Below are 12620 nucleotides of genomic sequence, written 5' to 3'. Positions count from 1 at the left end.
ATTCTACAGGACTCATATTGACCATATCGAGTCTGTCCAACACCGTTTTCTAAGGAAAGTGGCATGGTTGCTCGGCTTACAAAGGGGTAATTATTCCTATTTTGAAATAGAGCAATCTCTTAATCTGTCTTCATTAGAGAGACGTAGAACTGAGATGGACCTTATATGCATTTTTTAAATACTTAATGCTTTAAGTGATGTCCCATCTCTGTTGCAATCAATTTCTTTTCATGTTCCCAACCGCGTCACCAGAAGTCAAAATCTGCTATTTATTAAATCTTCTAAGAGCAACTTTGGTTTTTATGCCCCAATGTCCAGAATGTGTAGATTAGTCAATTCTTCACACGACTTGGAATTCTTTGGGACAGATCTTCCGGCTTTTCGTAGATCTCTTCGCGACTAAACAGTGTGGGATGAAGTTGGATTGGCATGGTTAAGCTCAAAGTTTTTAGGTCTTTCGTTTATTTGAATATATTGTATACAATGATTGTTTTGCCCTTGTTTGTCTTTGCTAAATAGTTTTATGTTCTTTTTGTTCAGTTTCTTGCATTTATGTTTCTTCATGTAACTGTTGTAATTGGCTTAGGCCGTATATATAATAAATAAATAAATAAATTGTTAAAAACCAGGTTTCTTTTTTTTTGCAGTGGAAGAGATATCTTCAGAAGAGCTGATAAGCCACTATATCAGGTCCTGCCAAAAGCATGATACACCACCGTTGCAAGATGTCCTTCGTCAGCTTAAGGTATGTTATATTTTGATCCTTGACGTTTCTAATATCTGACCCTTAATTTTATTAAAAAACAAAATATCCAGTTTTACCACACATTCGCCCGAGAGACCGCTTTTCAACAGCATTCACCATACTTTCATCCTCGTTTTTCCAATTCCATACTTCGCTTCTATGCATTAAGGCCGGCACCGGGACTCTATTGTGAACTGCCAAGTTAGAAGAATTATGCATATTCAAACATAGGCAAAATGGTGAATGTTGGGCAGAGAGAATGGAGCGCCACACACGTCTATCCTGGCACACATTTATAGCTTCTTCCACATTCATACATCTCGTCATACACGCCCTTCGGTTCTGCCTGCTTTTGACATGACCAGACTTAAGATTTCGGTTTATCTGATCGTGCCACGTCTTCCTCGGTCGTCATCGTCTGATGTTACCATTCATTCTAACCATATATATTTGTTTTATCATTCTTTCGTCGTCCATTCGTTCTACGTGATCAAACCATCCCGGAGACCCTTAATCTTGCCAATTATACCTGACTCAGATTTACACTCGCCTGATTTCATCATTCGTAACCCTGTCATACATTGATTTCCTGCACATTCATCTAAGAGATCACTCGGCATTCATCCTTCGTCTGCCAGTTCCATGTTTCACTTCCATACATAAGTGTCGGGACTAAAACTCCATTGTGCACTGCCAGTTCATTTTTACATGACATTTTTATTATGAGCAGTTGTAAAGTGACCACTTAAACCAGACAATGACAGGTCATACACCCTGTAATAAATTCCCTTCTATTACATGTGCTACATCTTTGTCGTTATTATTGTTAATCTAAATACTTGATGCTATGAATATTCCATGTTCCAGGAGAGCCCCCTGTACGGGGCGCAGCGCCAGGGCGTCCTGCGCCTGTGCCAGGAGGCCCTGCCCCCCGCGGCCTGCGAGGCCCTCGAGGCCGTGCTGAGGAGGGCCCGCTTCACCCGGATAGACCTGTCCGAAGTCGGCCTCACGGACCAAACGGCGGTACGTAATCACTCGCTGCGAATCGAACTCGAAAACGAGTTTCAGCTTCGGCCAAAAATTGCTCAAAACTTCAGCTCGGCCGGATGGTCGGTCGTGTCGGATTACGTTCGACTGTACTCGTGTGCGTCTTATGGCTCGTGACTAAATTATTGTGAGTTCTGAGATCTTATATATTTGCATATTACAACAGAGATGAAGAACATTTAAGAGCAGGTAATATAGAAACTTTACACACTGTGTAACATTCACCAATCTGCCCATATTTGAACAACTATATTCATTCAATTCTTTCGTCTGTTGATGTTTGTGAAGTTAAAGAGCTGAAACCTTTATTTATGCGGGTGAGATTCATCTAATTGAATTATTTCACCTACATACTGGGCACACCTGAAAATGTTATTTTTTAAAACATTTAAACATTTTTTATTTTTTTTGCACCACAACAGGCCAGGAGGCCTAATTACAGTGGTGAATTACATCACAAAGCACCCAGGCTTGAGAAAAATCACATTTTAATTTTTGTGTTCTCACCGGGAATCGAACCCGGAACCTTCCGTGTGTGAGTCAAGCGTCTTGACCACTACACCACGGAGGCCGCCGAATTTTCAATTTCGATACTTCTTCATGGACCAGGTGAATTTATCAACAATATTTTGAGTTTGTCCAAATTTTTGTAGACAAGGACTGGATTCAACTCCCTGGGGAGCTGATAACATTAACATATTACAACAGAAATGAAGAACATTTTAGGAAAGGTAATATAGAAGTCTAGGCATCTACAGGGCTTATGACCTGTCAATGGCTGGTTTAAGTGGCCACTTTACACACTGTGTAACATTCACCATTCTGCCCATATTTAAACATCTATATTCCTTCAATTCTTTCATCTGTTGATGATTGTGAAGTTAAAGAGCTGAAACCTTTATTTATGCGGGTGAGATTCATCCAATTGAATTATTTCACCCACATTTCACCTACACTCAAACCAGCCATTGGACAGGTCATAAGCCCTGTAGATGCCTAGACTTCTATATTACCTTCTCTTAAATGTTCTTCATCTTTGTTGTAATATGTTAATATAAACAGCTCCTTAGGGAGTTGAATCCAGTCCTTGTCTACAAAAATTTGGACAAACTCAAAATATTGTTGTTATATATTTGCATTTTTCTAATTCCTTAGTCGGCCTCGTCGTGTAGTGGTCAGCGTGTTTGCCTTCCGTGCAAGAGGTCTCGGGTTCGATTCCCGACGTTGTTGACACGAAAGATTTATTTAATTGAAAAGTTGTTTATTTTTAGTTAAAATATAATTATTGTACAAGACTATACTAAATATACTGCTGATTTAATTTTAAAAAATGTATTTTTTCAAGCAATGCTAAAATGTGTTATTTTTTATTGAATTAAAAATAATACATGATTAAATAATTGTATCTAGGTACTTAACCTTAAAAACACGAAAATAAAATTTTGCAATTGCATAAAATGCATACAACGTTTTTTTCCCTAAATATTGGGAAATTTTATTAATATGGTATCACTTTTTTAAAATGGCACCACAAAATTTCAACTGTCATTTACATCGCGGCAAAACTGTTTCACACTTCGATGATAATTATTGAAACAGTCTCCTTTTCACATTATGTTTATAGCATCAAACAATATTTCCATTGCCAATTTTTTTAACTTTCTGCATCGTAATTTATTGATGTAAATACTCTATTCTTCCTGAACATGCGTCCACTGCATGTCACTATTGAGTGAAATGACAAAATTAGACACTTCAACAAAGTGGTCAATTACACTGCACCTACTTTGAATTTTGTTTGAGACAATAATTTGCACATTTTTTTATGTACCTCGATTTCATTCTCCATTCACGCGGCGGCGCGCGGCTCGTCTTTTGACGGATCGAATGAGTTATGAAAAAATTTCAACGTAAAACCGGGGTTATGGAAAACGTAAGAAATGTTGATTGGGGGGAATATTTAAATTTATTTATATATTTTATTAGGTAAACAAACCGTATGTACACATATATTGCCAATTTCTTTGTATATTCGTTTAAGAAACTTATGCACACACCAAATAATTGTTTACGCTTATTTTTTATTTTATTTTATTAGGGAAATCAACAGTTCTACATACATATTTTTAGTAAACAAACAGATATAGTGTATAAACTCAGAACTAATAACAGATTTCCACATAGTATACAAAGTTAGTAAAGAAAATATATTACATATCAAATAAATACATACAATTTATACATATCAAAATGTTCTTTTCATGTACTCAATAATCAAAGATTTTTTAAATATTAATTTTAAGAACATTAAGTTATTGTAAATTGGGCGGGATAAGGACAAAAATGCTTGAAGAGAGGATAAGGAGGGGAGGGGAGATGTACATATTTATTATTATAATGTCTACTAAGTTACATAATACATTTTTAGTGTAAATTTTAAATCTGACAGAGTGATGTTTGTGTAATCTATATTTTTAAATTTTGTATTGTACATTGAAAAAGTCCTACGAAAAAAAGCATTTTTAACATACGATGTTTTACTTATTGGTACATGAAACAGGTGGTACCGTCTACAAATCCTGGCTGGCACATGTATTGTTATTAAACAAGCAGCTCTGTACAGTCAACCATTCCTGTCATAATTTTGTAAAGCAGTAGTTGGTCCGCACACACTCTGCGGTATTGTAGAGAAATGATTCCACGGAAGGTGGAGGCAGTGAGAGTAGATACATAAGAAATACCGGTTTTGTATTTAAGGTACTTTATAAATTTGTTTTGAATATTTTCTATTCTACTTATATATATGGCATACTGGGGATTCCATATCTGAGAGGCGTATTCCAAATGGCTTCTGACAAATGTATAATATAATGAAATAAGGGCCTTTGGATTATCAAAGTGTTTACTCATTCGAATTATGAAACCTAACATGCTCATTGCTTTGGAGGTAATTTTATTGATATGCGATACAAAAAGTAGTTTTGAGTCTAAAACAATCCCAAGATCTTTAATTTCGTGCTTTCTCATTAGTACATTATTGTTTAGTTTGAGAGAATTTTTCTTTTCCTTGTGAATGTAATACAGACACATTTATTTATATTCAAAAACACTTAATATAATAATTTAAATTATGTTCAATATAATAAATGTAAAAGAAACGAAATGAAAAAATATTTATATAATAATAATAATAAATTTAAATGTCTGCTTCTCAAAATTTCTATAATTTTTGACCTAAATTTACATACATTGTCACAAAAAATATCAGCCTCGGTCAATATATTGTTATATTGGTCGCATATTCTAGGTAATGTAGATTGTTTCAAATAGTTTGTTGACGCGTTTTCAGTGTAAAACAGAAGATTTTGTCTTGTCGGTCTAGATGGCACACGGAATGGAAGTCTTTCTAGTAGGTTTGGAGAATCAATTTTATTATTTATTAATTTGAATAAAAATAACTGGTCCAACATTATTCTTCGATTTTTAAGAGAGTTAATTCCATGGTAGTGCATTCTTTCAGCATGATTAGAAAAGTTAATGTTTAACCGGTAGTCGACCTGCTTAAAAAAAATTTAATGAAAAAAGAATTTTAATGTAAATGTATGGAAAAAAAATGGGACCTTAATAAATTTATTTCAACAGAGAGGGAAAACATGGGACCTAAATATTTCGGTGTAAAAAGCGAGAAAACGTAAAATCGAGGAACGTAAAAACGAGGTTTTACTGTACTTTCTTATATTGTTCCAGGTCGCCCTCTTTGACATGATCGAGTATTACGAGAGCGCTTCGGAGATAGACATTTCGGGGAACAACTCCTTCGGGATTCTCGGCTGGCAAGCCTGCTCTCGCATGGTCAACAAGGTACGGTACAATATTGGAAAATGTCACTAGCGTAAAATATTTGGGTTTAAAAAGAGATTTAAAAAAAATAAATTAATGAATTTAAATTAAATGTTAACAAAACTAAATATATGAATATAGGAAACAAAAGAATAGAAATTACACCATCAATTGTAATAGAAAATGAAAAACTTAATGAAGTCACTGAAATTAAATATTTAGGTGTAATGTTGGATTCAAAACTTACATTTCACCAAAACGCTAAGATGGTAATAAATAAGATTGCAACAAAAATATCAATTTTGGGAAGGATCAGAAGATTTATTGATAAGGACTCTTGCAAAACTATTTACAAAGCAATTATTAAACCACACGTTAACTACTGCAGTAGCATTTTATTTTTATCAAACAAAGAAAACATCGATAAACTAACTGTATTACAAAATAAAGCCCTTAGAATCATTTTGAAAAAAAACAGATACACGAGGGTAAAGTCGATGGTAAATGAAATGAAATTAATAACATATAAACAAAAAATATTTTACAATACAATGATATTTGTTCATAAAATTATAAATTCTAATAAAAAAACAGAATTTTGGAAAAAAATTGATCGGAACCAGCGTGAACACGATCACAATACTAGAGAAAAGAACAAAATTAGACTTCCATTTAGGAAAAAGGCAAAGTCACCAAATTTAATTTTATTTAAAGCAATTAAAAAGTATTACGAAATGGAAAAAAATATTTATGACGAAAAAAACATATCAAAATTTAAAATAATGGTCAAGACATATGTGATAAACAATTTATAAATTAAATATATTTGCAATGTTATTATTAGAACACACATAACAATATGTATGATATGTGTGCCCTACTTTAAGATTTAAATAAAAAATAAATAAAAAAATAATTTACTGCCTTAGAACGGGGAAGCTATCCCTAGTTAGGCAGTTTAGATGAACCAACAGCAAAAATAAAAAAATATGTTTGTTTACTTTTACTACGGAATTAATTTGCTGTATAAATAATTACTTGTAAATTGCTGTAATAAATATGTAAAAAAAAAAATCAAAAAAAATAAATCATTAAAACCATTTGAGAATGTTTTAATTTGTGACGAGATTTTACTATCGGGATCACTACCTTCCACGTTAAATTACAACAGTGCTACTTAAAGTAAACTCACTGAAAAAATAAAATTTTCAACGTAAAACCGGGGTTATGAATAACATAAAAAATACGACAGACGATTCGCCTCTGAAATATTCTAAACAAAACTTAACAATTATTGTTTAAGAAAAAATTGTTTAAATATTTGAGTAAGTACGATGAACAGTGTTTCTTTCCAACTGTTAAAATTAATTTATATTTTTAGTCCCAATGGCTAGAGCAGCTGGAGGCCAGGGAGACCTACCTGAGCGAGAGCACTTCTCTCGTGCTGGCGCGCGCCCTGCGTCCGGCGTGCGTCCTGCGCTGCCTCCATCTGCAGAGGTCGCGGCTGGCGGGCTCGCCTCTGCGCTGCTTAGGTAACCACCCCCACTATCACCGCCACAGATATTCAGTGGACCGCTCGGGCACCGACGGGGCCCACCATTAAAGCTAAGAGAACTGACCCCCATCTTGTGTCCCCACAGCGGGAGCCCTGAAACTGAACAAGTCGGTGCGAGAGCTGCACCTCGGCGACAACCAGCTTTTGAAGGAGGACGCGGCGCATCTGGCTTCGCTGCTCAAGGCCAACTCCTGGCTCCAACTCCTCGATGTCAGCAACAACAACATTCAGGTGAGTCCGCACTCCTATCGCCGGGTTTATCTGTCTCCTAATTCATTCTTCTCCTTTTTATCAGCGGCGAGCGGTAATTTTTTAAATATGTAAGCTACAAAAATGCTCATTAATTTGTACCTACATATTGCAAACAACGTTGTTTGAAATTGTGTCATTTTTCTTTGGATACAACAATATATTAGATGATAACCTGAGTTGTGTTCGTTTTGCTATAATATTAATTTTTATTTAATTCATGTGTGCCAAAGGAAAATCATCTGTATTTTTTATGAAATGCATGCACAGTAAGGGCCAAAATTGCATATATATATAACCATGATGTTGTCAAATTTGTTACATAAAATGTTTCTATATGGCACCGAAAGAGCAAACTACCCATGTGTACCAGAGGAAAATCATCCATATTTTGTAAGAAATGCGTGCACAGTAAGGGCCAAAATTCCGTGTACAACTATGATGTTGTCAAATTTGTTATATGAAATAAAAAACTACGCAAGTGTGTCAAAGGAAAATCATCCGTATTATGTGTGAAACAGGTACACAATAAGGGCCAAATTTGCATGCTGCTTTCTTTTGTTTCTATTTTTCAATTTTCTCGAATTTCCAGGACGACGGTATAAAAGAGATCGCGGACGCTTTGACCGAGCAGTCTTGTCAGAGCTCTCCTTCGAGCAGCTCTAGCAGTGAGTCTACTGTCTCCTCCCCCCAGTCCGGCAGTTCGGGTAAATGAAATCATCAGCATTTTAAGTTTGTCCAAATTTTTGCTTCCCTATCGTCAAAATGAATGCCAGACTTTCTCGTGGAATGTTTTAGCCTCGGCGAGTTGTTCAGAGAGAGGACTATCGGTGCTCGTCGTATGGAACAATAACCTGACCAGAAACAGTGGAAAACATTTTAGCAAGGCTCTGGTAAGTTCATTAACCTTTATAATATTTATTTACTAAATATTTGTATATAACCACTTGCCGACTTTTCTATGTCCACCGGTTTCGAGACGTACCCGTCTCTTCGTCAGGATACCAATACAGCACAACAACAACAAACCATCACGCCGTTTCTCCGCAAGGGTAGGCAGAGAAGATGGAACGCCACAACACTATATTTGCATTCAGATCTCGCTTCCTCTACATTCATACATCTCCGATTATTCCGCCTTTTGACATGTCCATCTTCAAGTATTTGTTGGATTTGGTCATGCCATCTCTTTCTCGGTCTTCCTCTATTTCTGCATCCATCCACATTCGCATTGTAAATATTCTTAGCCGTTCTTTCGCTGTCCATTCGTTCTACATGTCAAAACCAGCGCAGAGCTCTTTTCTTGATTTTTAAAATTTAAAAAAAAAAAATTTTTTTTTTTATATTTTGCACCACAACAGGCCAGGAAGCCCAATTACAGTGGTGAATTACATCACAGAACACCCAGGCTTGAGAAAAATCACATTTAATTTTTGTGTTCTCACCGGGAATCGAACCCGGAACCTTCCGTGTGTGAGTCAAGCGTCTTGACCACTACACCACGGAGGCCGCCAATTGTCAATAATGCTCGTCTCAGCCTTGCGTAATGTACGGATCTCAACATTTGCGCGTCTATCATACATAGTTTTACCACACATTCGCCTGAGAGATCGAATTTCGACAGCATCCGGCCTACTTTCATCGCTGTTTTTCCAAGTCCATACTTCGCTCCCGTGCATCAGGGTCTCCGTTGTGAACTGCTAATTTTGCCTCTGGTGACAAACATTTAAGCAGCGTTTGACAATTTCGATAATACGTGATTCCCATTTCAGATCACACGTAATCACAACTCCGAGATCTTTTTGCCATTACTATACATTGAAAATTATTATAAAGGACAGTAGAAAGACACAATTGTATATAGTAGACTCGGTGGGAGTGGAAGCGGGAGAGAGGTGTTTATAATTGAATTTGATTCAGTGATCGTTTGAAAGAAGACAACTTGCTATCGAAGAAATCAAGACTGGTATGTTTGTTGGCAGACCTGAGAATTCTGGGCATAGGGGAATGAAAACCATAGTTAGTTCTATGGTTATCGGTATGAAAGAGTAAGTTTTGTCTGAGGTTTCTAGTTGGGATATTATTTATTACAATGATTATTTTTCTGTTCCAGATGAATTCCCGGTCTCTGGAAGTGCTGAACATCGGCCAGAACCCCCTGGGGGGCGAGACCGTCAACCGGTTCCGGGCCGCGCTGCAGCAGAACCGCAGCCTGCTGTGCCTCGGGGTGCAGGGGGCGCGCCTGGGCGCCGAGGCCGCCGTGGCCCTGGCCGAGGTCATAGCCGACAACCCCGTCATACAGGTCAGTGTCAAGGTCGGGGGCGACGGCCGAAACCACTTCGAGACGTGTGCGAGAAAAAAATTATAAAATGGAGACAATAATGGAACTAGCAATAAATATGTACGTGGGCGGATTGATAATGAAGCTACCTAGCGCTAGATGGCAGCACAAACACAAACAATATTTATTTTTTCCAAATTGCGATCTGTCAAACGGCAGCTGTTAAATAATGTAAAATTGCTATTAAGAAATGGATAGTGGAGGTGGGTTGCGCACGGATCGATGAGTGGATCAAGCCAAATAGGTAAAATGTGTGTACTGTGTATGAAACTTGTTCTATTGGTCTATATAAATTGATTATGTTTTTTATGATTATTTTAGTTTTTTTACTGTTTATTGTGTTAATGATAATTAGGTTAATTGGATTATTAGGTTTTTTTTATTGTTATGATTATGTTAACTTTGTTAAATATTCACATTTTGTAAAATGTTTCCCTCGGCACGGGACACCCCAGTGAATGAACATTATTCTGTATAAAAAAAAGAATACAAACAATGTAAAAGTATAAATAAATAAATAAAAAAAATAAAAATAAGACATTAAATCCTTTTTTTTATGAACAACAAACGAATTATTTTTTATTCAATCGATTTACATTGATCAATTTGTCCCATCTCTAACATTTTTGCAAAATGATGTAACCTTGTAAGAACGTCTTTAATAATTAGGTTTAGTTAAGTTTTTTTTAGTTTTAAAGCTGATTTTATATTCAGTAAAACCCCCTTTTTACGTTTTTCAAGGGAGCAAGAAAAAAAGGTGTAAAACTGAGGAAAACGCCCAAGTGAGAAATGAAAAATGTATGGAAAAAAATAGGAATTACATAAAAATAAAATTGATTTGCTACACTATAGTGTACGTATACTTCCGGAAAAATAGTGAAAACGGTGATAAATGGAAATTGACAATATTTTTTTTTACCTATTTTCAATGATTTCACTAAAAATATTTGTATATTTTTTCAAACAATATTATGTCATCTGTTTTTTTTTTTTAATTTAAAAACAGCTTGTCAAATTATTTTACGTGTAAATAAAAAAAACTAAAATAGAATTTTGAATTTGAATAAAATAACATAAAATATTATTTTATTTATACGGTATCACTTTTTTTCTATGGCATCACTAAAAACAAACTGTCAAATAGATCGCGGCAAAATTATTTACACTTTTATGACAAATTTTTAAACCATCTTTTTTATAACTTTAAATATTTCTCTTGTTATGTTTTAAACATCGCAATTTAATGATATTAAAATTTTATTTTTCCTAAACATTTGTCAACTGCGTATCATGATTTGTACAAGTCGATATGACGTTTTTGTTCTAATGAAAACTAAAACTAACCCTAAAGGAAGACACTTAAACAAAAAGGTAAACTACACGCACCTGCTTTGAATTTAGGTTAGGACAATAATTTATCCTTTATTAGTTGTTTACCTGTTTTATTCTTCATTCGCGTGGCGGTGGCGCGCGGGCCGTGGCATCATTATTACGCAATAATTTTGGATTTTTGAACACATCAAATGAATTCCGAAAATTTTTAAGCGTAAAACCGGGGTGATGAAAAACGTAAAAAACATGCCAGATGTACACACACAATAAATTAACACGCCAGATATGAATGATTTTTGTGTGTCAATATAAATACAAATAAGTCTAAATATATGATAATAAAATAAAAAAACAAACACCCCATAAAACTTAACCGAATAATTAAAGATGAGCAAATTAAACAAACAGAAAATGTTAAGTACTCTATATTACCTTTTCTTAAATGTTCTTCATCTCTGTTGTAATATGTTAATATAAACAGCTCCCCAGGGAGTTGAATCTAGTCCTTGTCTACAAAAATTTGGACAAACTCAAAATATTGTTGATAAATTACCTGGTCCATGAAGAAGTATAGAAATTGAAAAAATAACATTTTCAGGCGTTGCCTAGTATGTAGGTGAAATAATTCAATTAGATGAATCTCACCCGCATAAATAAAGGTTTCAGCTCTTTAACTTCACAAACATCAACAGACAACTTTGCTGATTGGGAATATTTTGTACAAATAAAATATGTAATAAAATGTAATATGTAAAGTTTAAAAACCTTGTATTTTGTCATAAATAAATAAATATATAAATAAATAAATCACTCCTTAGACGTAACTACATAGTTATGTCGTCACTTTTGCTGACAACTGTCATTCTAATCAACTTGGTTCTATATTTTAAGGACTATTGTGAAGTTGCTATGATTATTTTCTTGCAATTCAATTTGATGTCAAATACTTATTTTTTATATTTTCTATTGCATGTATTTACTTTTATTTTTGCCAATAAACGCCGTATTTTGGCACTGAACCCGAATCAGTGGAGTTTCACTGGGTGAAGGGTCATAGCTCCTTCAGTTCAGTGTCACAGTTTCAGAAAAGCGTCACTCTCCCCCTGATTCCTAATACCCCTTGTATTTCCAGAGGATAGACCTGCGAGACAACAAGCTCCACGTGGCCGGTCTTTTGGCGCTGGCCACCGCTCTGAGGAGCAATTCCGGGGTGACGAGGCTGGATCTGGACGACGCCCTTCCCACGCCGGTAAATAAATTGATTTATAAAAATACAGTGAAACCCCCTTTTTACGTTTTTCAAGGGAGCAAGAAAAAAAGTGTAACACTGAAGAAATAAATGTATGAAAAATACAGGAATCTAGTGCTTTTTTGACACATCAAATGAATTCCGAAAATTTTTAAGCGTAAAACCGGGCTGATGTAAAATGTAAAAAACGTTAATCGGGGGGAATATTTGTATGAGAATGTATGAAGAGAAATGGGTCTTAAAATCGAGGAACTGTTATAAC

The 12620-nt window shown here is 35.2% G+C and overlaps 1 protein-coding gene across 2 annotated transcripts in view; it reads left to right on the top strand.

Moving 5' to 3' along the window:
* Positions 1-12620, top strand: part of LOC148278837 (uncharacterized) — a 39836-nt gene that overhangs the window by 12599 nt on the left and 14617 nt on the right. For both annotated transcript variants that reach the window (XM_088230810.1, XM_088230809.1), the window contains exons 2-10: positions 648-745; positions 1613-1768; positions 5540-5653; positions 7014-7164; positions 7273-7418; positions 8029-8143; positions 8235-8329; positions 9550-9738; positions 12242-12358. In XM_088230810.1, coding sequence (XP_088086936.1) covers positions 648-745; positions 1613-1768; positions 5540-5653; positions 7014-7164; positions 7273-7418; positions 8029-8143; positions 8235-8329; positions 9550-9738; positions 12242-12358 — 1181 coding nt within the window. The remainder of the gene's footprint in view (positions 1-647; positions 746-1612; positions 1769-5539; positions 5654-7013; positions 7165-7272; positions 7419-8028; positions 8144-8234; positions 8330-9549; positions 9739-12241; positions 12359-12620) is intronic.

This window comes from Micrasema longulum, unplaced genomic scaffold (assembly GCF_059751315.1).
Source record: "Micrasema longulum isolate JH-2025_06_02 unplaced genomic scaffold, ASM5975131v1 h1tg000820l, whole genome shotgun sequence".
In the NCBI taxonomy this organism is placed as follows: Eukaryota; Metazoa; Arthropoda; class Insecta; order Trichoptera; family Brachycentridae; genus Micrasema; species Micrasema longulum.
This window is presented reverse-complemented; position numbering and strand designations above follow the sequence as displayed.